The 26,765-nt window shown below is 45.3% G+C and overlaps 2 protein-coding genes across 4 annotated transcripts in view; one reads left to right on the top strand and one right to left on the bottom strand.

Moving 5' to 3' along the window:
* ELMOD3 (ELMO domain containing 3) overlaps nucleotides 1-19,575 on the bottom strand; it is a 32,396-nt gene extending 12,821 nt beyond the window's left edge. The window contains exons 1-5 of one of the 3 annotated variants that reach the window (XM_036749266.1): nucleotides 19,433-19,553; nucleotides 8,027-8,574; nucleotides 5,909-5,986; nucleotides 5,553-5,649; nucleotides 4,882-4,951 (exon numbers count right to left, since the gene is read on the bottom strand). In XM_036749266.1, coding sequence (XP_036605161.1) covers nucleotides 4,882-4,951; nucleotides 5,553-5,612 — 130 coding nt within the window. In that variant the 5' untranslated portion in view covers nucleotides 5,613-5,649; nucleotides 5,909-5,986; nucleotides 8,027-8,574; nucleotides 19,433-19,553. Of the gene's footprint in view, nucleotides 1-4,881; nucleotides 4,952-5,552; nucleotides 5,650-5,908; nucleotides 5,987-8,026; nucleotides 8,575-19,432 lie in introns of all 3 variants that reach the window. The other 2 variants (XM_036749264.1, XM_036749265.1) reach the window with 2 other exon arrangements.
* A 64-nt stretch (nucleotides 19,576-19,639) lies between these two features.
* LOC118843659 (all-trans-retinol 13,14-reductase-like) overlaps nucleotides 19,640-26,765 on the top strand; it is a 31,564-nt gene continuing 24,438 nt past the window's right edge. Inside the window, exon 1 of the mRNA XM_036751388.1 lies at nucleotides 19,640-19,987. Within this exon, the coding sequence (XP_036607283.1) occupies nucleotides 19,825-19,987 (163 nt within the window). The 5' untranslated portion in view covers nucleotides 19,640-19,824. The remainder of the gene's footprint in view (nucleotides 19,988-26,765) is intronic.

The raw sequence follows: 26,765 nt of genomic DNA, 5'->3' as shown, positions 1-26,765 counted from the left end.
GTTCCTGAGGGGTGCAGGCCTTCTCTGCTGTTGTCAGAGATACTGGAGGGAAGGACTAGCCTCCACCCTGACCCACGGAGAAAAGCAAAGAGAAATGTGGGAGGTCACAGCCCATTAGCACTGGCACAGTAGAGAGCAGCAGTGAATACGGTGGGAAATTCCTAAACATTCAATCCCTAAGAAATCCAGTCGCCAGTTTTTGGTGTAGCTTTTGTATAGTTGACACTGATGTCTGAGGCTTATGATATGTGTAGGTGTAACAGCAAAATGCAAGTGCTGGCTGACTTCCAGGAAAGCAGAGAGAGGCGGGAATAAATGCCAAGGCCGAGGCTGAGAGGAACCGAGCCCTCTCCCAATTTTCACGTGTGGTCACTCCAGTAGCAAGTTAGAACCAAAATGAGAGCCCAAAGTCACTCAAGGAGCAGAAACCTGTGCTTCCCCTCTGGAAGGAGAAGAGGCAGGGAAAGAAGCTAGAGGAGCTGGGAAAGGGATTTGTAGCGTTGGAACTGTCAAGAAGGCCTGATATGCGTGAGGAGACTGAGGGCCGGATTTAAACATGGAAAGAGAACTGTGCTGAAGTAGGATTGCAGACATCAAACTGGAAAGGACCTCAGGTTCTCTGGCCCAACCACTTTATTTCTCCGATGAGCAGACTGAGGTTCAGGGAGGTTTTGTGGTTTGCCCAAGATCACACAGGTAGTATGTTTAAGGGGCAGGATTCAAAATCAGGTCCTCAGACTCTATTCCCCTGCAAGATGTTGCCTTCCCTGAGCAGAAGCTCTAAGAAGGAAGAATATAAAGTATTTCTTCCATCTTTTTGGGTTCTGTTTTGTATATTCAAATGTTTATGGTTGTTGATGATTGTTAAGTTCCTAATAAAAAGGAGAAAGATTTGGAAAGTAAATAAGTCAAAAAGATGGTGGCTGAGAGAAGGATTTGGATTTTAGGTCACAACTCAAAATACAGAAATGATGGTCTCTGGGCCAAGAGCAGCTGCACCTCAGCAAAGGCTGGTAGGGATGGAATTTACTTGGAGTCTTGCACCTCTAGTCAAAAGGGTTTGAGAGAGAAAAGGAGGGAAAGGGATAAACTGGGCACATGTGTAGACTGTGTGCCACACAGCACGGCTCTTAACTGGCCCAGAAGGGTCTGGTCATAAATTTTCAGGAGGTCTGTGCCCTATGATGAGAAAAAAATCACATCTTTGTTTTTCACTAACCTCTGACTGAAATTTGGCATTTCCTTTCCTTCAATGGTGAATTTTCAAAAGCCCACGTTATTCAGAGAAGTCCATGACACAAAAATGGCCAAGAGCCCTCGCCATTAGAGGAGAGCTAAATCAAGGAGGAAGAGGCACTGGGAAACCCATGAGTCCACAGGAGACACTCCAAGGAGGGAGTCCCTGGTAAAGGCCACGGCCTCAGAGGACCCTCTCCCGAAGCAAGCAGAGCTAGCTGACAAGGAGATGCCCAGAAGAGGGCTGAGAGGGAGATCTGAGCTCACAGGCATGAGCACAGTGTGGGGGGCCAAGCCCCATTATATGTACCCACCCACAGAAGGGGGATGAGTCTTTGTAAAAGAAAATAGAGGTAACTGGGTCTGAGATAACTGGGTGTTGGGAGTACAGAGTGTTGGAGCAGGAGGGCAGACCGTCTCAAGGAGCCCATTTGGGTGCCCTGGTGGGTGGGGGAGCATGGTAGATACCAGAGAAGCATGACTGCAGACCGCCCCAGACAGAGGAAGCAAAGAGAAGAGGAGGCTGGGAAACTGTTATAACCTGGCAGAAGCACCCAGGTACTCCCTCTCTGCTGAGAGTAATGTACTTTCTAATTTCTGAACTACCTTAATGATAATTTGTCCCTTCAGAAGGTAAAGGAACCAATGAAGGGAGACCTTATTCTGTGTCTCCCTCCCACCCAAGGGAGAACATGGCTGCTGGTTGGAAATGAGAGCTCTGGAAGGAAAGGAAAGGAAAGCCGACAAGTCTGATGGGCAGCAAAGATGAAGAAAGTGAAGGACAATAGAATGGTGGTTTTTTTAAAAAAAATATATAGTGAGAAATAAAGGTGGGTCAAAGCAGCAGAAGCATCATGGATCAGAGAGGACGACAGAGAGAAGGCAATGATGTCACTTTTATTCTGCTTTTGGCAAGAACAATGATCTTTGGACTGAGAGGGACAGGACAAACACAGCTAACAGAGAAGTGATTCCCAAAATCAGTAAGGAGAAAGTCAAAAGCTCCTGGGCATCTCTGACAAATTCAAGGGACTTGGCCCGGCAGAACTATATTCTCGGGTGCTAACAAACTAGCCTGTATGACAGCTGAACCACTCTCAGTCTTCTCCGGAAGGCCACGGAGCAATGATGTAAAGAAAAACACCACCAAGAGACTTAAGAAGTCATGAGACGGAATGGAAATCTTGTTTCTAGAGGACTGATGATGAGGCACACTTACAGAGACAATGTACAAGAGACCTGGAGGGCTACAAATGCTGTTTTGTAGGGGCTTCTCCTTGCTACAAAGGCTAGGATGGAGATAGGGTTACTAAAAATGATAATGATGGTGGGGGGAAAAAAGCAAAGCTACCAAAGTATTTTTAAAAATAAAGACTGTGGAGGAAAGAAAATAGGAATAGAGAAGGTAAACATCTCAAATTTTTAAAAAGAGAATGAAGTCTGCTAACTATAGGCCAATGAGATTTATTTTTAATTTCCTGGGAAAATGCTAGAATATGTTACTAAAGGGACAATTAGTGAACATGTTGAAAAGGAAGCAGTAATGACAAAGAGCTAGCACAGCTTCATCAAAAGCAGGTCATGCCAGACTAACCTTACTTCTTTTTGGACAGGGTTACTAAGAGCGGGTACAGGGGCATGCGAGACAGAGTGTACCTAGGTCTTAACAAAGCACTCGATAAATTCTCTCATGCTGATCTTATGGACAGGATAGAGAGGTGTCACCTACACAACAGTAAGGCAGATTCAGAACTAGTGGAATGGCTGGACTCAGGCATTAACTGTTCAATGTAATCCAGATCTTCAGAGAACTGTCCCAGAGATCTGTAATTGGCTCTGCACTGTAACAATTTCATCAGTCTCTCTGATAAATAAATACGTGGCACCATTATCAAAGCTGCAGGTGACACAAAGTTGGAAGGCACAGCTAATATATTTGCTGATAGTGTCAGGATTCAAAAAGCACTTGACAAGTTAGAATGCTGGGCTGAATCAAAAAAGATATAAGGATAAACAGATTTGAAAACTCAACTTTACAAGATGAAAAATGATGACTAGATAGCAGGCTGTCTGCAAGACATCTGGGAGTTTAGGGCACTGCAAGATCTGTGAGAATCAACAGGGTGAGAAAGCAGCCAAGAAAGTATATGCCATCTTGGGCTGTATTTATTAAGAGGCACAATATCCAGTGCTAGGAAAGGGATAATACAGTGGTTCTTGGGCCCAGTCATGCAGCCTCCAGAGTGGTGTGTTCTGTTCTGGATGTGATTTAAGAAGGATAGAGATGGGGGAAGGTAGAAGGCTCAATGGATAGAGCATGGGCCCTGGAGTCAGGAGGAGCCAGCTTCAGACATTTACTAGCTGGGCAAGTCACGTAACCCCAATTCCCTCTTCCCCACCTCCCCCATCCCCAAGAAGTATAGAGATAAGGTAAAATGTCCAAGGGATGATAATGAAGAAGACTTCAAATTTACACCAGATAAAGAAATTGGGGATGTTTAGCCTGTAGAAAAGAAGAGCTGCTGAAGGCCACGGAGAAGTGACAACTGTCTTCTAGCACTTTGAGGGCTGTTTCAGAAGAGGGATTTGACTCGTTCTCCAGATCAGAGAATTGAGGAACAATACGTGAAAGTTGCAAAGAAGCCAACGTAGGCTTGATGTCCAGAAAACCTCCTAACAACTGTCTAGAAGACGAAATGGGCTGCCCTGGATACCCTAATGGGAGGTCGTCAAGAAAAGCTGAAATGTTGTAGAGAGGCTTCACTTTCAGGTATGGCTTGGACTAGATGGCCAGAGGACCTTTTCACCTTTGAAATTCTGTGATTCTTTTCACAAATTCCATCACATTTCATTTTTAGAGGCTTCTCAAAATTCCTCTGCACTGGTCTCTAGGGCAGGAACAAGGACCAGTTGGAAAGTGTAGAGAGATGTAAGGATTCAGGCTCCTCTGGGACCATGGCTGATCTTGGAGGTTTGGAAGAGAAAGGGTCCTCACTCCAAGCTCTCAGGACAAGGGGGAAGGGCTGTGACATGGTAGATTGGCCAGAATAAAGAAAATCCCAACCTGAAATGGCAATCTAGCATTTTAAGCACAGTGAGATTAGCCAAAACCTGGTGTCTTCCTTTTTCTCTTAGTACTCGGTAAACTACTTTCTCTGATCCTCCCCTCTCTCTCCAGGAGATAAAAAGTAAATATTCTTCCACTTTTCAGCAAAGGAGACTGACTCCAGGGAAGGTGACTGAGAAAAACATCCAGTAAAGCAGGAAAAGGACTGAGAATAACAAGGGACATTAGCTTTTTTCCAAAGTGCTTTCAATGATATTATCTGCACAACAACTTTCAAGCTAGGTAAGGCAGATATTATTATTCTGACTTCAGAGACCAAGAAATAGGGAACAGGGATTAAATAACTTGCTCAAAATAACCTAAGAAATCAGCAGCAGCACTGGACGGAGAGCCAGGTCTTCTGATGCGTGAGGCCAGTGCTCGTGATCACAAGGTTAAGCCTCTAGAATCCTCTGAAAGGGAGCATGGGAGAAGCATAAATGACCAAGCACAGATCTCTGGAGGCTCGAGTCAGGCCATGCTCACACTAACAGAGACTCAAAGTTGTAAGTATGCCTGGGGTCACCCAGAAGGCTCACCGGTTGGCTCCAATCCACTGCCTTCCTCGGTCAGAGCCTGGAGGACTGTCTGGTACTTCAGGGAGGAGATCTGCAGAAGCCAGAGACAGTTAGTGTCAGGATGGATGGATCATCCTTTTTCCCAGTGATGCTTCAATGAAGCTTCATTCATTACAATGCTCTGTTGCCATCAGGTTTTCAAGCCCTGGAACTAATTAAATCCTGAGGCCTCAGAAGGAAAGGGCCAGAGACAACAAAAAATTACCAGAAAACCTCGAGCTCAGAGGAGCCCCAGGGCGCTTTTTTTTTGCCCTGTACTGAGCTTAAACTACAGTGATGACAACCCCAATCCCAGGCTTTCCAGCCAGACTGAGTAACATTAATCTCACATCATTCCAGATGAAGCCTTATTTTAAGTGATCTGGCCCTTCCTCCTTTCATGGTCTCTATTTCTTGAGAAAACATGCCAAGACAATGAAGCGTTCTAATACTTCACCTTTATAGAGCACTTGGGGGCTGACATGGTGCCTTCCTCACAAGGCGCCTTATTTTCATTTGACAGATGAGCAAACTGAAGCTTAGAAAGGCTATGTAACTTCCTCCTGATCACGCAGCTGGCAGCCAGGAGTCAAAGTCTAAATACAGGCCAACTCACTTTAAGGTCATGTCTCTTTCCCCTAATCGATAGTTACCTCAGGTTGGCTAATTGAGGGTGTGGTCGGACCTGAATGAAAATCTCTGAAGGTTGTCATCTACAGGGTGGGGACTTTGCTTCCCGAGTCAATAATACTGCAGAAATGGTAAATGTTAAAAATTAAAGGAATTGAATAAATTATTTCCGAAGTGCCCCTGGATTTTTGAGACAGAAGTCCAACTCCTAAAATAAGCCTAACTGGAACTTTAAAGCCTAGAGAATCACAAACAATGACGCGGCAGTATGGAAAGGTAGGGGACCTACATGGATATAAAAATGCTCACTGAATGGCTGAATGACCAATCTAGGGGCACTTCTAAAGGTCAGAACTGGCACAGGTAGAGAGATACATACAGGTACACATCTGATGGCTGGAAGGAAGCTGCCTTGCTCATCAATTTGTAGGGAGGGCTCAACAGAAGTCTTCGTAACCTAAAGGAAATGAGAAATCAGTTTACCAGGCAAGTGTCTACCTCCCAGATATGATCCCTAATTTAAATGATTTAAAAGCTTAATGCTTATAAGTGTCCCAATGCATCTTGACTCCAATGTTCCTTAAAACAGATTAACTTCTGAGAAGTTAAAAAAAAAAGAGGGAGGAAGAGAAAATTACTGACCTGCCTCACATTCTACTCCCTCATTTTACAAATAGGGAAACGGAATCCTGGGAGGTGAGGGGGGGAGTCATAAAGATGGCATGTAGCAGAGCTGGGCCTTGAGCAGGGGCCCCCAACTTCAGGGCTTTCTTCCACGTCCTAAGCACTTCCCTCTAAATAAGCCTCCTTCAAGGTCTGATGCTACCAGGAACCCTTCCCAATGTTCACACACAGTAGCACGTTCTCTCACTACCTGGACGCACTCCAGCCTATGTTCTTCCTAAAGCAGGGTATCTGGGATTAAACATGACACTCCACACAAGGCCTGATCAGCTCATAGCACATGATGGGCATTCCTTCCCTCATCCTGGTCACTGTATACTTAGATAAGCATTTAAGACTGTGTTAGCTTTCTCTATGTCCTTGAAGGCAGGGACGTCTTTTGCTTTCCTTGCGTCTCTTGGTCTCTGGGCACAGTGTGTTCTCGACACATGTTCAATAAGAATTTCATAGATGTGGAGCTAGAAGGAATTCAGAGGTTTTCTGGCTCAAGCCCCTCATTTATAGACAAGGAAACTCATTATGATCAATTCCCGGTAGTTTTCTATATTTTCCTAGGCCTCATTTTATAAATCCTTTTTCTCTCTTATCTAGTTTAGCCCTATCAATGCTGGGAAGAACTACCCAGGATTCCTTGGAGTAACTCACCTATCTTGCTAGAGAGAAGCTAAATGAATAAAATACTGGAGCAACATAGAAATACCTTTATCCAAGGACTGGCTACTGTAACCACTGACAACAGGCAATCAAAACTTTGTGAACCTTACGTGAAAACTAGGTTTGTTACAAGAGAAATGAACGTGAGTGTTGAACCCAAAGAGTTCACAATCCATACAGAAGTCTGCACATTTACATCAGCAGGACAAAGGAAGGAGGAGATATCAGAATCTCCACCTGAAGGGGCGTGGCATGGGAGGGGAAAGGTACAGTAAAGGAGGGAAAAGGACAAAACCCCCTCCTGAAGGGGAGGAGCAAGATGAGGGCAAAAGCCACACTCTTTTCCCTTGAGAACTGCTGGACCATGAAAATAGGAGGGTCTCCTTATCTGCAAGGGTCCAGCTGCACAAGCCTAGTACGGACTGACTGAAGCCTGCCTTAACTCCCAAGGACACACAGGGAGTCCAGCTTGGGATGCAAATGACAAATCATGTCAGCTGGGGGAGCTTCATCCTTGACACATTTGTGGCCTCCTACATACTCTGGGTCCAGTGTTTTTGGAAATTATCACGACTCAAAAAGACAAGTTCAAGGGACGCCTTAACATTCCTTAACATCAGAAACAATAGAATATTTTGAAGTAGGGCTGAGCAAGATACCTGGGGCAAGCTGGTGGTCTCATTCAAAGAAACACCAGAGAATCTAAGACTTACCAAGACAAAGTACGGTGTTTAATAGAGATGCGGCAGCGGAAACAACAGAGGACACCTAGGGAAAATGGCTATTTGCCAGGTTTCAGGGTTCTTGCCCAAAGAAATATGTAGGAGAGCTGTAGGAATGGAAAACTGGGCTTTAAACTCCAGGAGGGCAGGGATTATATCTTACCTAAATGTTATTTCTTACCCAATGCTTAGCACAGCAATCTACACAAATAAGATGCCCACCAAATGTCTGACGAAGTGAACTTAGATGTAAAAGTTCTTCAAATGGAAGAGCCTCCTGGATGGGAGGGGGGTTTAAGTGTGATGAATTAGAGTCAGGAGACTATAAATCTTTTATCATATAGTTCTAAATTCTCCTTTAGGCAGCAGTGTTTTATCTTGCATATGCACCAAAACCAACATTCTCTAATACTCTGGTCCCAGGTAAGAGCACTGACCTGTCCATCTTCTCTCTCTTCCCCATTAGGGGGACAGCAAGCTCCTTCATTCATGTCTCAACCGTATTCCTTTAGGAAAGCCTTGAGAACTCAGTACAACATGTCTCAGCACAAAATCTCTGGCAAGACTGGAAATCCGGAAGCCACATGTAACAGTTGAAAAATCAAGGTCTCTATCTTTTCATTGGTAATGAAGGCTGAGGCCAAAGAAACAGGACTCCTAAGAAATCAGGCAGCTGGTAACTTCAAGATTACTGTCCAGCCATCTCTGGGGCACTCAGTTCTCTCTTGGAATCTTCAAAAGATGCGACAATGTTAGTGACTTGGATTTGCTAACTCTTCTGTGCTGCAAGGCCAAGCTGCCTCTGCAGATCAAGTCTCTGGGGCCTCAGATCCAAGTGAATTGTCGATTCTGTCTCACTTCAGCTACCATGAACATCAGGCTATTGTACCAGAAAGTACTCACAAAACCCAGGCCCAATGAAGAGTTGGTCTTCTTGTGTAGCAAACAAAGCCCCAGGCAGCAGCTGGGGCTATTATGTTCAACCCTGTGATAAAAAGCAAACCCATGTTATCATCTATAAGAGTGGTCTCTAATAGAGGGGGTTGGTACCCCCAGTTGGTGTTGGCATCACTTCATGGGGTAACCAGCCAGAGGATGACAGGTCTCACGTCACCTTCCAGTACTAACCGATCCACTATCTTCAATACAACTCCATCCTCCCTTCCCCATCATTCCCCTACTCCACTCCTTCCCAGTGGCTGCCTCCTCCCAAACTTTCCCCTCCTGAACCTGGCACAGGCTCCTCAGTTCGGTTATAACCTGTAGCAGCAGCTAAGCCAGCCATGTTCCTGCCCTTGCCCAGCCCTCCCTCCAACAACGTGCTCACACTGTCCCCCCAGATTACCCCACGGCTGAGGCAGGGGCCCACAGGGAGGCAAGCTGGCCCATCCCTTCCCTTTTTGTTTTTGCTTGGACAGAGTGAGCTACGTAGATAAGGAAGGATGGATGCATTCTGTACCAACAGTCTCAGTATATTATCTTTCCTTCAGAAACCGCCCCTCTTCCCAACTCCTCTTTCTTTTCAGGGGGCCATCATCCTTCCAGTCAGCTCCTCCCTTCCTTTGCCTTCCCCTCACAGATCCAATCAGGTGCCACATCTTGTTCATTTACCTCCCACACCTGGCATCTACCCCCTTCTCTCCACTGACATAGCCCCTCACCCCAGACTACTGCAATAGCTTCTTCTTTGGTCCCCTGAACTTGGTTCTTCTTAATGGAATCCAGCTTCCACACATTTCCCAAATTGATAATACCAATGTCACTCCTTTATTCAATCAAATGATAGTTCACTACTGACTCTAGGATCAAATGGCAGTAGATGTATTTCATCCTTTTTAAATGTCTATTTTTTGTGCAAGTTAAATAATGTACATAATTATTAGTATAGTAGTAGTAATAAATGGAAATATTCACAAATATACATGTATTTGGGGGGGGCGTGCTCAAATTTGTTTTACATTTAGAGGTATGTGGCCAAGAATATCTGGAGACTGCTGATCTAAAATGCCATGACTTAATCAGTGTAGGGAGCTCTGTAACTAGTGGGAAATGAATAATCTTAGATAGTTGCTGGGGGCCTGCAAGATCAAGTGCCTTGCTGTAGTAGCAATTTAGATTTGAAGATCTTCACCCATTAATAGGCCATGTGAACTGCTTATGTCACAGGAAGCCTAAGTTACATGTGGTAGGAGGGGCTTCCTGACAGGAAAAGGAAGTTATGTTGTCACAGGAAATACAGAGAGAGAGAGAGAGAGAGAGAGAGAGAGAGAGAGAGAGAGTGTGTAGGGACAGAGTGCAAAGTTATGGCTGCTGATGGCCGCTAATGGCCGCCCTCATGATTGTTAGAACTGAACAGACTGACTTAGTTGTACTGTGAGCTTCTGTTTGGGGAAGACTCCAGCAGGGGGTCGGAGAGGTTTTGGGATGGAGAGGCTCCATGTTGTGATATTATGTATGGAATGTTTTACTGCTGTGATAGACTGGATAAATGGCTTGTGGGATATGGTTCTCTGGTGTCTGAATAAATGGTTTACTTCTTCTGCCTTCTATGTGGAGAGTCTCATATACTTTAAGATACAGGCATTTTGACAATTATCATCTACATTGTTATTACTGCCTTACTGATACACTGGCCCAAAGTCACAAAAGCTCATGTGCTTCTGTGTGTGAGAGGAAAGACTGGAATCCCAGGCCTTCCAATTCAACGGCCAGCCTTTATTGTATCTTGCTGTGTATCTTGGATTATCTTATTACATATGAATCTGCCCCCACCCACTTCACACCTTATCAGCTCATCTAAGAAGCAAGATATAGATCAAGATGACTGAAGATATCCCTGCATGCAGTGGGAGACCTTGGGTTTTTTTAAACCAAGGTATTTCCCAGGTCTCTGTTTGACTGAAGCAACTTAAAGCTAGGCAAGAAATGAAGCAGAGAATGGCCTTTTTACCTAGTTGTTTCAACAACCTGGCTAGCAGCTTCTGTGGGGGTATAAGATTCACCCACAGCCAGCACCCAGAAAACTGCCAACAGCACAGGTTCTTTCGATCTGCTTAATTAAGGAAAGCAAGGTGAAGGGGTTGACAAGCTTACTTTTAATTCAAATATCATTCAGTTAGTTCAGGGGAAAAAAAAAACCCAGCACCCTGAACTTCAAAACAAAATGCAAACAAATTACAAACATCAACAGACTTTGTCTGATTCAAGTTCCAACAGATAGTTACCAGAGTTCAACAAAGTTTCAACATCCGGGTTTACAAGCTGAAGGGCTCCTTAACTACAGCTGCCCAAAGTCTCCTCATCAACACCATCTCCAGAGCCCCGCACAAATGGCTCTGTCCTCCCTTCTTATAGGGCTTCAGACATCAGACACCATCTGAATCACCAGAGCTCAGGCTCTGGGGATTGGTTCTTGAGTTGGCCCCTCCCCTTAGGACCCTGAGAGGTTCACATCCACATGGATTAGGTTAACACCTAATGGGGTTTGGACCTGGGGCTTAGCACCTAGTAAGGCTCAATGGGATAAATTGAGTCACTCAAAGAAAACAAAGGCCATTCTGGTTACACTAGTCCAAAAAAAAAAATCCATCTGGGAGTGGAAGACCCTCAGTTTCTGGCCATAACAGAAACAGTTGCTATTTACATTCGCTCTGAGCCCATCAGGGCCCAAACAATGACCAAGTGGAGCTTGGCCTTGGACCTACTGTTGGCCACTCAAAGAGAACCAAAGTGATCTGCATTGAAGGTATGGTCCTTAATAAAAATAATCTAGCCTGTAAACCCCAAAATGTCTGGAGAGGTTTCAAAATTTGCATTCCTTGGGCAGAGCACCTGCAGGTAAGGGTATCATGCCCTATATGGACAGAGAGAAGGGGAGGGAAGGGAAGAGAAAGAAAGAGCAAGCTGTATTGTCCCACAAGGCTGGTGACTTTGCACAGCCCTCCCTCACTTAAATCCAATTCACTTGCACGTTGTGGCATTGTGTCCTTGAAGTCATGGTCCTCTTCAAGAACGAAGAACAAACAATAACAAAAGGAAGCAAGAAGCCAGGGAAGCAGGACATCCAGCAATCCTAAGCAGGCTAAGCTACCATTGTGGAAAGCAGAGATAAGATCAGTTATAGATGGCAGCTGGAAAGCAGGGAGTTTCTTAAGCTCCCTGACAAACACCTATAAAAATGGCTCTGAACAAATTCTAGAGCTGCAGAACCCACGAAATAGCAAAGCGAAGCAGGGCTCCAGCCCAGGACAGCCTGGATGGTAGCTGGGAAGAGTCTATTGCACAGAACTGGGAGCAGAGCAGAGCCCAGCATGGGCCACGCCAAGACCAACCAGACCAGGAGCTAGGCGGACAGGCAAAGCGCCCTGAATCAGTGAGCTGTGTCAGTTACCAGACTTTTCAACCCACAAACACCAAAGACAACAGAGAAGGTTAATGGGAAAAGCTACTGGGAGAGTGAAAAGAGGTCGCTGTGGTGCAGCTCTGAGGCTGCTTCCAGAGCTACAGCTGCAGTTGCTTCCAGCCCTAGGCTCACCTAGTGGGAGGAATTAAGCATGTTCGTAACTATGAATTGTATTGGGTCTGTCTGTTGATGGTTGCAATTGGTTTGTATTTTATTCTGAAGTTCAGAGTGCTGGTTTTTTCCCCTGAACTAAGTGAATGCTGTCTGTATGCTGGATTAAAGTAAACTTGTCAAACCCTTCACCTTGCTTTCCTTAGTTAAGCAGATCAAAAGAACCTGTGCTGTTGGCAGCTTTCTGGGTACTGGCTGTGGGTGGATCTTACACCCCCACAGAAGCTGCTAGCCGGACTGTGGAAACAAATGGAAGTGGAAACAAATTTAGAGTGAGAGTGCAAAGCCTGCTTTGCCCTGCCTGGATCTGGGTCACAATCCTGGTTGGTGGTTCTTGGGAGAGAAGGAGCGCTGGTGTGGCAGACTTGCCGTGTAGAAGTAGCTCTGAAAATAGCAGCGCAGCCCCTCAAGCTTGGGACAAAGTACTCTCTACAAGCAGTCGTACCCCAACAAAAAGCTCAAGGGTCAAGGCTGGGAGCATGAACAGGCAGCGAAAAAGGTCTCAGATTCAGACTCAGGCTTTGGAATTTTTTTTGGTGACAAAGAAGACCAAAAGATACAGCCAGAACAACAAAGTCAACAAAGTCAAAGAGCTTACATCAAAAGCCTCCAAGAAAAATATGAATTGGTCTCTGGCCATGGAAGAGATGAAAAAGGATTTGGAAAAGCAAGTAGAGAAGTAGAGAAAAAAATGGGACAAGAAATGAGAGTGATGTGAGAAAACTATGAAAAACAAGTCAATGACTTGCTAAAGGAGACCCAAAAAAATACTGAAGAAAATAACACCTTAAAAAATAGACTAACTCAAATGGCAAAAGAGCTCCAAAAAGCCAATGAGGAGAAGAATGCCTTGAAAGGCAGAATTAGCCAAATGGAAAAGGAGGTCCAAAAGACCACTGAAGAAAATACTACCTTAAAAATTAGACTGGAGTAAATGGAAGCTAATGACTTGATGAGAAATCAAGATATTATAAAATAGAACCAAAGGAATGAAAAAGTGGAAGACAATGTGAAATATCTCATTGGAAAAACCACTGACCTGGAAAACAGATCCAGGAGATATAATTTTAAAATGACTGGACTACCTGAAAGCCATGATCAAAAAAAAAGAGCCTAGATATCATCTTTCAAGAAATTATCAAGGAAAACTGCCATGATATTCTAGAGCCAGAGGGTAAAATATAAATTGAAAGAATTCACAGATCACCTCCTCAAAAAGATCCCAAAAAGAAAACTCCTAGAAATATTGTCACCAAACTCCAGAGCTCCCAGATCAAGGAGAAAATACTGCAAGCAGCCAGAAAGAAACAATTTGAGTATTGTGGAAACACAATCAGGATAACATAAGATCTAGCAGCTTCTACATTAAGGGACTGAAGGGCTTGGAATATGACATTCTGGAGGTCCATGGAGCTAGGATTTAAACCAAGAATCACCTACCCAGCAAAACTGAGTATAATGCTCCAAGGCAAAATATGGACTTTCAATAAAACAGAGGACTTTCAAGCTTTCTCAGTGAAAAGACCAGAGCTGAATAGAAAATTTGACTTTCAAACACAAGAATCAAGAGAAGCATGAAAAGGTAAACAAGAAAGAGAAATCATAAGGGACTTACTAAAGTTGAACTGTTTTGTTTACATTCCTACATGGAAAGATGATGTGTGCAGTTCATGAGACCTTTCTCAGTATTAGGGTAGCTGAATATGAAGGGATGATATCTAAAAGAAAAATCAAATTAAGGGATGAGAGGAACATATTGAGAGAGGGAGAAAGGGAGAGACAGAATGGGGTAAATTATCTCACATAAAAGTGGCAAGAAAAAGCAGTTCTGTTGGAAGGGAAGAGGGGGCAGGTGAGGGGGAATGAGTGAATCTTGCTCTCATGACCTGAGGAGGGAATACCATACACACTTAACTGGGTATTCTACCCCACAGGAAAGAAGGAGGAAGGGGATAAAAAAGGGGGGATGATAGAAGGGAGGACAGATAGGGGGAGGGGGTAATCAAAAGCAAACACTTTCGAAAAGCGACAGGGTCAAGGGAGAAAACTGAATAAAGGGGGGCAGGATAGGAGGGAGCAAAACATAGTTAGTCTTTTACAACATGAGTATTGTGGAATGTTTTACATAATGATACATGTGTAGCCTATGTTGAATTGCTTGCCTTCTTAGGGAGGGTGGGTAGGGAGGGAAGAAGGGAGAGAATTTGGAACTCAGAGTTTTAAAAGTAGATGTTCAAAAAAAAAGTTGTTTTTGCATGCAACTGAGAAGTAAGATATACAGGCAATGGGGCATAGAAATCTATTTTGCCCTACAAGAAAGTAAGGGGAAAGGGGATGAGGGGGGAGCAGGGTGACAGAAGGGAGGTCTGACTGGGGAACGGGGCAATCAGAATATATGCCATCTTGGAGTGTTGGGGAGGGGAGAAATGAAGAGAAAATCTGTAACTCAAAATCTTGTGGAAATCAATGCTGAAAACTAAAAATATTAAGTAAATAATTTAAAAAAGCAAAAAAAAATCAGTTATATAAAGCATCTTTTCTTCAGTCGAGGTCAGAGTCCTGCAGGTAACCTTCATTAAGACCTCCAGTTTTTCGACATTAGCATGTGGAAAATAGTGTTCATGTGGCAAAAAGAACTATGGCTGCGAGATCGGTCACAGTATCAGGGTAAAGAAGGTAGGCACACCCATCCTTGGAAGAATAATTTTTTAATAAATGTGAATCCATTTCAAATCAACAAATATTTATTATTAAATAGTAATATACAAAGCAGCTAGGTGGTGCAGTGGATAAAACGCTGGGCCTGGAGTCAGGAAGACCCTGAGTTCAAATTTGGCCTCAGACACTTACTAGCTTTATGACCCTGGGCAAGTCACTTAATTTTGTTGGCCTCAGTCTCCTCATCTGTAAAATGAGCTAGAGAAGAAAATGGCAAACTACTCCAATATCTCTGCCAAGAAAACCCCAAATGGGGTCACAGAGAGTCAGACGCAACAGAAAAGCGACTGAACAACACCATCGCTGAATGAAAGGCATTGTACTAGGTGCTGTCATTTCACATGTTTACTTCGTGCATGAGAACACAGCTGAAATGGGGAGAGGAGGCTGGACAGGACCAAGTGTGCCATGCATCCTAACCTGTTATCAGACACTAAGGCACATTTTGTGATGCCAAAGTTCTCTTGGTGATGCTACGGAGCTGGGAATCATGGGACATCCCAGTCTCAAATGATCTAAATTGGAGATGCCTGAAAGCACCATGGAAAGGCAAATGTAGGGAAAAGAGGGAGTGGTGAAAAGCACAGAGTTATACTGAGAAGACAAGGAAGGGGTCGGACCCATATCCACAGGGCAGTAAAAGACCCTCTAAGGAAGGCTCCTCGCTCACAGAGCCAGAGCTAGAAGCAACCTCAGAGGAAACGGAAGCCCAGGGGAGCACATGGCTTGCTCCAAGTCTCCCAGGCAGTAACTGAGGGAGGATATTTGAACCCAGGTTCTTTGACTTCGTGCTGCACTGCACTGCCATGTCCCAGAGGTTGGAAAAGCAAGGCTGGGCTGCCATCTGCACCAGTGGAAGACATACCCTTCTTGATTAGATCATTATATACCCACAGAAGGGGAAATCTCTCTGAATAGGTATTTTACATAAGCATCTGATTTCATCTGTGTATACACAGATACACATACACAGCTTATATGAAGCATATAGCCACAGCATGATAACATCTACTCTAAGGGACAACCAAAAAGCAAGTGTGGTTTAGTGCCTCATTCAGGGGCTAAGCTTCTAGGAATAAAGAGAGGATGGGTTTACTTTATTTCCACTCTGGTCAGACCCTATCTGGAGCACTGCATTCTGGTCCAGGAACCAAGGCTTAAGGAGGACACTGGTAAATTGGAGACAGACCAGAGGAGGGCAACCAGGGTGGGAAAGGTCCCAAGTCATATCACAGAAAGAGAAGCCTCAGGAGACATGTGATCATTGTCTTCAAGTATCTGAAGCCCTGTCTTTGGCAGTCTTGGGGAGGGGGCACCATGCTTGCTCTGTTGGCCCCCAGGGGGCAGAACCAGGGGCAACATCGAAAAGGGGCAAATTAGACCTGACGTCAGGAAAAGCTTCCAAACCATTAGAGCTGCCGGGAGAGTTGGTAGGCTCTTCCTCCTTGGGGGTCTTCAGGCGGAGGCTGCATGACCACTTGTCAGATACAGTGTAGTTAGGATTCCTTTAAGGCAGGAGTGGGGAACTGTAGCCAGAATGGACTTTGTTTTCTTTGAATGACTCAGCTTGCCTCGTTGAGCTTCCCTGGACGCTGGGGCTTGCTCTTCCGGGGCAGGAGACCCAGCGACCATGCCAGGGATCAGAGAGCTTCCTGTGTGATGAGTCGTGGGGCTGGCTGAGGGAGGTGTGTTAACGTGGTCTACGCTAGGGGGAGGGTCCAAGTCAAGAACCAATCGGCCCTGGTCGTTCAGGCGGCGCTTGATGATGTCAAAAACTCTACAAGAGGGGAGAGGACAGCTTGAAGATCCTCCTTTCCTTTTCCGGTTGGAGCCAGAGACACCTACAGCCGAAGCTGAGCTGCCGGTAGCAGAGCTGACGGTAGCAGAGCTGACTACAGGCTAGTGGGTAATCTTCTTACCGTAGAGGGGAAGCATGTATACGATTTTGCCTTATACCATCTCGCTTCTCTGTGGCCTCCTGGTTACCCTTGTAAGGCGGACTTATTGGGCCTGGAAGCTTTTGATGAAAATATCAAAATGGGGACGCTGGTTTGTGGGCTTGTTATTGTGGAGTGTAAATACATGCTTTAGTTCTCCTGCCTTCTGCCTAGAGAATTCCTTATATCCTGCAGTTCCGGACCTTTTAGGCACATATGAGATTCTCTTTGAAATCATAAATTCTGCCTTCCTAATATAGGAACCAGCAGCCTCAAGGCCATATGTGGCCCTCTTCCAAGTTTGGATTCAGTCAAAGGGTCAAACTTGAGGACATATAGAGCCACAGGTGGCCTTGAGGTCGCCCCTGCTTTAAGATATACACTGAGCTAGATGCCTATGTGGTTTCTTCCAATTATCAAAGTATGTAACTCACTAAAACAAAGAACAACTGGAAGGATGATAAGAGAATAATGTATCTCTCGCTAGCAGTAGGAGTTCATACCTAATTTTATTCAGAGGAGAAACATTTCCAAGGCAGACCATGCCCAGGAGCGGTTGTGTTAAAGATACCTGCAGTATCTTCACCACAGTGAAGGGCTGATTACAGCTTAACTGGTTGTCTCTAAGGCTGTTTTGCATCCCCAGTGAAGTATGAAACCCCCCAAAGGGCACCTGTTCCTATGAAAACCAAACAAAGCAACAAGCTGGGCTAGAAACATAAATTCCCAACGGTCAACCTCTGAGGTCAAACCTGTGGGAGTTTACACATTTTCCTGTATGGGGCAATAGGTGGGGAGAATGAGAGCTTGAGAGACCTGCATGACACAACAAATACAAATATTTGAGCCTGAAAACAATCCCCATTTGGGAAAATGAAAGCCACAAGAGGTTCGGGGACCTCTCAGAAGACACAGAGACATTAAGCAGCAGAGCCATTGTGTGGACCCACAGTAAGTGACTCCAGATGCAGGGGTCCAAAGCATCAGAAAGGCAGTGAAGGATAAGACAAGGAGCTCTGGATCTGCAGCCGAGTTCCATTCTAGTTTGCTCCTCTGCCCAAGTCTTATCGCCTCTCTGCCAGTCACTCTGCCCTTCCTGACAAGGGTCATTTTCAAAAAAATAAGTACCATCCATTCCTATTTGCAAGGCACTGTTTTAGGTGGTGTGATCTTTCAAATGGTCACTCTGGGAATGAAAAAGAAAACTGAATTAGGGGCTGTCTCCAAAAAAAACACAATGGAGCCTAGATGGGGAAAAGCATCATAGCATGGTGGATAGCGTTGGACTTGGGAGTCAAGAAGGCCCATGTTCAAATCTAGCCTCTGACACTTATAAGCCGCATGACTATGGGCAAGTCACTTCAGCTTTAAGCCTCAGTTTACCCATCTGCAAAATGGGGACAACAGCATCTACCTCATGATGCTGTTGCAAGGGTAAAATGAGATTAACTCAGGTAAAATGCTTGGTCAATCTTTAATGCGCTATTTTCTGTCTCTACAGCATCTTTATAGTCCCTTTTTTCCACTCTCAACCTTGGATTACTGCCTTCTAATGGGTTTCTTTGCCTCGAGTCTTTCCCTAGTCCAATCCATTCACCACATAGCTGCTAAAGTAATTTTCCTAAAACTTAAGTCTGACCATGTAACCCACTGGCTTCCTATTACTTCTAGAATCAAACAGAAACTCTTCTGTTTGACATAGAAAGCTCTTCACAAACTGACCTTCCCCTCCCTCCCCACCCCTCCACAATAATCTTTCTAGTTTTTTGTACATTTCTCCCTTCCTCACCCTCTTTGGTCCTCTACTGGCAGTCTATCTCCCACCTCCATGCCTTTGCCCTGGCTTTTCCCTCCTCACCTCGGCCTCTTATACTCCCCAACTGTTAATGCCTTCCCCTATACGATTGCCTTCCATCTACTCCGTGAGTAGCTTGTATACTCATGTTTTGCTCTATTAGAATGGAAGTTCCTTGAAAGAGGCCTGATTTTCTTTTTCTTTTGTAATCTCTGTGCTTAGCACAATACAAGGCCCCTGGGAGGGACTTAATAAATGGTGAATGGATTGGACTGGATTGCCAGGCCCTAGGCTTAGGGCCGGAGAATTGGGAAAAAAAGCAAAAACATTCCCTGTTCTCATACAGCTCAGTCTAATGGGGAGACAACATTGAAACAATTCTGTACAAACTTGCTGGGTTTTTTTTAAAAAGTAGTTTTGTAACTCTGTTTCCATATACCTGGCTTCCTTTTCAGCCCTACATTTTGTATTTGATGCACATAAGAAGAGGGTCCACAGGCTTCACCGGACTGCCCAAAAGGGGACGCCCCTAAGCTGCAGAAACGGGGCTAAACTGCCCTGGCGGGAGGGCGGGGAAGGTTGGGGGGTCGGGAAGGGAGGTCTCTATGCAATGAGAACCCAGCCCCACCCCCATCCCTATCCCCAATCCCTTCCAGCGGGAAAAGCCCAGGATGCACCCGGGGAGCCCCGGCGGCTGGAGAGGTTACTTTGTATCAAGCCCGTTGGGTCACGCCCTCCTCCCGCCTCTAAAGGAAGCTCTCGGGGAGACAGCCGTGGGCACTGGGCCTTCGGCGCGGGGCCGCGTCCAGCCGTGACCTACCTGCTCAGCCTCCGACGCAGCCTCTCGTCTCGGTGGTCCCCTTCCACCCCGAAGCAGCCACCGTCCAGCAGCAGCTGCCTCAAACCAACTCTCCCACTCTGCGCCTGCGCAGTGTGCCCCCCCCTCCCCTCGCGCGGCCAGCCAGAACTACACTCCCCAGCAGGTTTCGCGAGCCCGCGTTACGGCTCCCGGCCAGGCACAATCCTTGCCGGACCGCGCGGAGCGCCGGGGTGCAAAGTTCGAGGTCCAGTCGTTGGGCTGTGCAGGCTCGTTGCCCGCCCTAGTGGTGCGGATGGGCGGGGCATGGGCGGGGTGGGAGGGGCGACGCCCAAGGCCCTCCTTATCTCTTGCTGTACTACCCCGGGCTCCAGTCCTAGGAGGCTGTCAACAAGATGTGGCTGTGGTGGGCTCTGGCGGCCGGGGTCGCGCTGCTCGTGACCTGGGTCCGGAGGCTCGTGGGCGGTGGCGGCCCGAACCCCTTCGCGAAAGACGTGAGGAGGCCGCGGGAGCCTCTGGTGACAGACCGGGAGGCCCGCAAGAGGGTCCTCAAGCAAGGTGCGAATCCCGCGCCGTGCCTCAGTTTCCCTCTTTGTAAAACGCAGCGCGAAGGCGGAGGGTTGGCGGGGAGGTGATGTGGCCCCAGGCCCGTGGGTTTCAGAGCAGGTCACTGGTGGGACCTACCCCGAGGTGGATCTGTGACTTTGGGCGAGGCACATGCCCCCCCCACGGCCTCAGTTTCCCCACAGGTCAGACTAGAGTGTAGCCCCAAGCCTCCCAGAGAGGCTGTCGGGGCGGGACGTGGTCAAGCTCTAAGTGTCCAGTCAGCCTGGCTCAGCGCCTTCCAGCTACAGGCCGCTCGCTGCGAACCGCCCGCGGCGCCGTTTGTGCTTTTGTGGACTACATCGCGGCGTTAATTTATTGATAGAAGTAGGGGGTTGTGGATGTGTGGCAACAGCAGCATGGCACGTACTTCCACGATTCCACTCCAGAGAATACGTTTACTTCTTTCCTTTATACTTAAAGGCCATGTCTAATTTAGACTCTGCCATGTTTCCCTAGACCTGGGGCACGGAACTTTTCTCTTTTTGCAAATCTCTCTTGTCGATTCAAAATCCATCTTTTCGTTGATGGAGTGCGAAAGCAGATAGAAGCATTCCCCCCCTACCACCATCATTCCCCTTTTTAAAATTTTTCTTATTTTTTTTTTTGGTCCATGTTTTCTTCCACAACACGACCAACACGGAAATATGCTCTGCATGACTGCACCTGCTTAACATCATATTGCTGTATTCTCAATGGGGGGAGAGTGGGGGAGGGTGGGGTGGAAGATCGAGAGGGAGGAAGGCAGGGAGAGAATCTAGAACTCAAAACCTTAAAAAGCAAATGCTAAAAATATTTACATGTAATTGGAAAAAAACCAAAATATTAAAAATCTGCCCTCTCAAAAGAAAAAAATCATTCTCTGATTCAAGATTAAAAATTATTCCTTATTTTCAAATCCCTCTGTCATTTCAACCAGGGGTATGCTGGAGCCAAGCTTGAACTGGCTCACAAGAGACAAATTTTTAATTTGCATTATGCCTATATACACCTTGGAAATTGGCAAAGACTATAAAACAGGTCTTGATTTGTTTCGATGATTGTTGAAATTTAATAAAGTGATGAAAATATTAATAATGCATACTAAACTTAAATGTGTGTCATGCATACATTGGAGAGGAAAGGGTGTTTCTGGAGAGATGACATCAACATTTACAGCATGTCTGACTTAAATGTACTACTGCTTGGCTATTTAGCTCTCTCTTTTTTTTCCTTTTAAATTTATTTATTTTTAGTTTACAACATTCAGTTCCACTAGCTTTTGAGCTCCAAATTTTCTCCCTCTCCTTCCCTCCCCCACCCCCCACATCATGGCATGCAGTCCAATATAGGTTCTACATATACCTTCACATTAAACATATTTTCACATTAGTTATGGTGTAAAAAAAAAATTATAACCAATGGAATGACGGGAGAGAGAGAGAGAGAGAGAGAGAGAGAGAGAGAGAGAGAGAGAGAGAGAGGAAATAGTTTGCTTTAATTTGCATTCAGACTCTGTAATTCTTTGTCTGGATATGGATGGCTTTTTCCAACATGAGTCTTTTGGAGTGGTCTTAGAACCTTGCATTGCTGAGAGGAGCCAAGTCTATCAAAGTTCATCATCACAGATGTACTGTGTCTGTCATTGTGTACAATGTTCTCCTGGTTTTGCTCCCCTCACTCAGCCTCAGTTCATATAAGTCTTTCCAGGTTATTCTGCTCATCATTTCTTATAGCACAATAGTATTCTGTTATATTCATATCATGCAACCTGTTCATCCGTTCCCCAATTGATGGACACCCCCTTGATTTCCAATTCTTTGTCCCCACAAAAAGAGCTGCTATAAATATTTTTGTACGTATGCATCCTTTTCCCATTTGTGTGATCTCTTTGGGATACGGCCCTAGAAGTGCTGGGTCAAAGGGTATGCACATTTTTATAGCCCTTTGGGCATAGTGCCAAATTGCGCTCATCTCTTTTTACACTGTTTTTAAAACTTTAATAGTATTTTTTTCTCAAATTACATATCAAGTCAATTTTCAGCATTCATTTTTACAAGGTCCTGAGCTCCAAACTCTCCTCCCTCCCTCCATACCCTCTCCCTTCCTAAAATATTAGGCAATTTGATATAGATTATGCATGTGCTATCATGCAAAACTTATTTCCACATTAATCAGTTGTGAAAGAAGAAACAGATCAAAAGGATAAAACAAAACAAAAAAAAAGATTAAAGTGAAAAAAGTATGCTTCAATCTGTATTCTGAGTCCATCACTTCTTTATCTGGATGTGGATAAGATTTTCCTTCATGAGTCCTTTTTACTTGTTTTAGATCATTGCGTGGCTGAGAAGAGCTGAGTCCTTCATAGTGGATCATTACACAGTATTGCTGATACTGTGTACAATGTCTTCCTGGTTCTACTTATTTCACTTTGTGTCAGTTCGTACAAGTCTTTCTAGGATTTTCTGAAATCTGCCTGTTCATCATTTCTTTTTGCACCGTAGTATTCCATTACATTCATATACAACAGCTTGTTCAGACATTCTCCAATTGCTGGGTATCCCCTCAATTTCCAGTATTTTGCCACCACCACAAGAGCTGCTATAAATATTTTTGTGCATGTGAGTCCTTTTCTCTTTTTTGTGATCTGTTTGGGATACAGGTTGAATAGTGGTATTGCTGGGTCAAAGGGTATGCAGTTTGGTAGTCCTAGACTAGGGCCCCTTCCAGCCCTGCCATAAATAGCTGGGACCACGGCTCTATGCCCTGCAGAGGGGCTGTTGGGGCCAAATGTGGTCAAGCTCTAAGTGTCTGGTCAGCCTGACTCAGTGCCTTCTACTATGAAATCCTACAGGCCCCTCACTACAAACTGCCTTGAGCTCACATTTGTGCAGAGCACCATTATTACTCTTGGAGCTTGTGTCCCTCGCCCCTGGCACCGAATAGCTGCTTAATGAGTGCTCTGGCCATCCAAATCCTGGGCACATTCCTTCTCCTCACTGGATCCTATCATCTCCCTTGGCTGTCATCCTACATTTCATCTCCCCTTTTCAGGTAAACTGAGGAAACTGAGGAAAAGGGGCTACTCTCAGTGCCTGCCTTGCTCTCTTCTCACTCCTTTGACTTGCAACCTCTTATTTCAGTTGAAACTGATCTTGCCCCAGTGAACAGATTCCTTGTTAAAAATAATTACAAATTTTGAACAAAAACCTATCTTTTCTTCCTCTCTCCACCCCCGTTGGAAAAAAAATCCTCTTGTAACAAATATGTTCAGTCAAGCAAAACTAGTTTCCACATTGACCACATGAAAAAAAAATCTCTCTAGCTGTACCCTGAGTCCCTTACCTCTGTTAGGAGGTGCCATTGGTAGTCTGGAATCCTCCTTGGTCATCGTATTCACCAGAGTTCTTATGTCTTTCAAAGTTGTTTGTTTTGACAATGTTCTCCTGCTTTAACTTTTTCACTTTGTGTCCTTTCATTCAAAGTTTCCCTGGCTTCTCTTATAGTATTATATTTATATATCATGATTTTTCCAGCCTTTCCTCATTGGATGGGCACCTCCTTAGTTTCCACTTCTTTACCATCACAAAAAAGAGCTGGTAGAAATATTTTTGTATGTATGGGTCCTTCTGCTCTATCTTTAACCTATTTGGTTATAGGCCTAGTAGTGGGTTCATAATTAAGTAACTCTTTGGCCAGGTTCCAAACTGCTTGCCAGAATGGCTGAAGCAATTCACAGCTCTGCCAGCAGGGCATTTAATGTGCCTGTGACCTTCCAACATTTGTTATTTTCCTTTTTTATCATATGTGCCTATCTGGTGGATGTGAGGTTGGAACCTCAAAGTTACTGTCATTTGTATTTTTCTAATTATTAGCGATTTTGAGCATTTTTCCATATGGCCATTGAGAGCTTGGACTTCTTCCTTATTAAACTGCCAGTTTTCACCATTCATCAATTGGGAATGGCTTTTATAAGAGATTTGAATGAATTCCTTATGGATCTTGAAAATGAAATTCTGATTGGTGAAACTTGTTGCAAAGATTCCCCCCTGTATGTTTCCCTTCTAATTTGAGTTGTATTGGCTTTGTTATCCAAAAACCTTTTAATTTTATGTAATCAAAATTGTCTGTTTTGGATCCTCTCTGGCCCCCATTTGTTCACGAGTTCTTCCCCATCCATAGACCTAAAAAGTAATTTCTTTCTTGCTCCCCAGATTGTTTATGATGCTATCCTTAATGTCTCTAAGTTATGTATCCATCAGTGATCTCTCAATCATCAGATCTTGTGGCCTATTCCTCCGTGGCCTTTCTTGGAAGGTATTGACCACCTTCTCATCCTGTAAAGTCTCTTCTCTCAGATATTCTGGCACTGCTTTCTCCTGGTTCTGCTCCAACCTGACTACTCCTCCATCCCTGTGGCTGGATCTTCATTCCTGTCCCACCTACTACCTCTTGGTGTCCCCAGAGCTCTGCCTTGGGACCTCTTCTTCCTCTACACTCTCTCACTTGGAGATCTCATCAGCTCCCATGGTTTAGTGATCACCTCTCTGCACATGACTCCTGCATCTCCAGATCCAGCCCTAGTCTCCTGAGCCCCAGCCCTACACCACCAACTGCCTATTAGACATTACAAAGAGGCGATCCCATGGGCATCTCAAATCCAGCATGTCCAAAACTGACCTCATTCTCTTTCCGCCCAACATACCCATCTTTTGAACTTTCCTATTCCTTTTGAGGGAACCACTGTCCACCTTCCCAGGCTCCCAGGCTTGCAGGCACAGCATGGTCCTTGATTCCTCACTTTAATTACCAATCAGTTGTCCAGTTTTATTGCTGTTCTCCTCATCCCATCTCTTCTATAGTTTCCCTTCTTTCTGCTCTGGCCATCACCCTAGTTTAGACCATCCTCACCTCTTGCCTCTACCATTGTAGCCTTCTAATTGATCTCCCTGCCTCAAGTGTCTTCCTACTCTAATTTATCCTCCATTCAGCTACCAAAGCGATTTTCCTGAAGCTTGGGTCTGATCATCTTCTCTTCTCCCTTCCCCTTTCTCTGCCCCCATCCTTCCCTGATTCAGTAGACTCCAAGGGCTCCCTGTTACTTCTAGGATCACATGCTAATTCCTCTGTTTGGCTTGTATAGCTCTTCATAACTAGGCCCCTCCCTAGCATTCTGTGCCTCTTGTCCCCTTCACACACTCTACAGCTATTCTAGCCATGCTGGATACTTGTTGCTCCTCGTTTAAAAATAATAACAACAGCTCTCCTTTATGTAGCGCTTGCTGTGTGCCAGGCCCTGTGCTGAGCCCTTCACAGATATTATTTCATTGGATCCTCACAACCTGGGAGATAGGTACTCTATTATCCCCATTTCACAGATGAGGAAACTGAGGCAAAAAGAGGTTATGTGACATGCCCAAGGTCACACTAAACCTACTAAGGGTCTGAGGCCAGACTTGAACTCAGCTTTTCCTGACTCCAGGTGCAGCTCCTTCCAATCAGTGATGCTCCATCTCCTCACTGCCTCCGCACTGGCTGTTCCACCAACTGAGAATGTTCACCTTCCTCAATGCAGCCTCGTATGCTCCAATGTCACCTTTTTAAGGGGCCCTTTCCTTGTCTCCCAGCTCCCTCCAAGGTTACCTTCCATCTACTCCAAATGTACCTATATCTGTACAAGTTGTTTCATCCATTTAACTATCAGCTTCTCAAGGGCAGGGCTGCTTTTCTTGTATCCTCAGCACTTAGCAGAGGACCTGGCACATAGTAGGCCCTTAATCCATGCTTTTTGGTGTTCTATTGGCTGAGTGCAAGGCCAGCACATTCTGCTGACTTTCACGCCTCATCTCTGTTTCCAGACTGACTAGATGAAGAGACCAGGGGGATGTGAGAGGTCTTCTTGGGCCAAGTCCACCACATAGGCCTTGGAGATAGGGTGGAGAGGTGTAGGAGTGGCTTGGATGAGCCAGGAGGATTTGGAAATCATTAACTGCCCAAGGTGTCTGAAGCAATGGCAGGTGGGGGAAATTTAGCCTAGAGAGGAAACACCTTAAAGAGAGGCATGGTAGGTGTCTTCAAGTATCTCAAAGGTTATCACTGAGAAGAGGGATTAGACCTACTCTGTCCAGGCCCAAAGGGAAGAACCAGGAGCCATGGGCTGAATTTCAAAAGGGCAGATGGAGATCTGATGCCAGGAACACTTCCTCACATTAGATCTGCTCCAAAGTGGGCTGGGCTGCCCAGGACCCTCTGAAGGCCCAGCCCCTTCCCCAAAGCCAAGTCACCCCTCATTGTATGTGTTTAATGTGAACTCCCCCCACCCCCACCCCAGGCCTCGCCTACGAGATTGCACAGTTTAGCAAAAAGGTCACTGGATTAGGAATTTCAGTGTTGTACCAGAAGCGAGTGAGACACACCACAGAGTAAAGGTTTTAAATGGAGAATTTATTAGCCAGCAGCCATTAGGGGTTTGCTACCCAAATCAAATGGCCCCGAGTTGGGGTGAAGTTGTGGCTTATATAGAAAATACAGGGTACAGAGGTTATCTCTTGGAACTTACAGGCCAGGTCACAGGGTGGGGGCAGAGGTCCTGACTGGTCAAAAGATTCTGACAGGTTATTGTTCAGTGGGATGGTCCTATCTACTGACATTCCTTGGAGGAGTCACAGGGCCCCAGGGATATTTGCTAAATGCCGAAGAGATCTGAGTCCATTCTTTCTGGGGGTGTTTGTCAGAGTCTAGGGGTTTTCTAACA

This window comes from Trichosurus vulpecula, chromosome 3 (genome assembly GCF_011100635.1).
Source record: "Trichosurus vulpecula isolate mTriVul1 chromosome 3, mTriVul1.pri, whole genome shotgun sequence".
Lineage (NCBI taxonomy): Eukaryota > Metazoa > Chordata > Mammalia > Diprotodontia > Phalangeridae > Trichosurus > Trichosurus vulpecula.
Note: the sequence above shows the minus strand (reverse complement) of the source record. Positions and strands in the feature narration are given on the sequence as shown.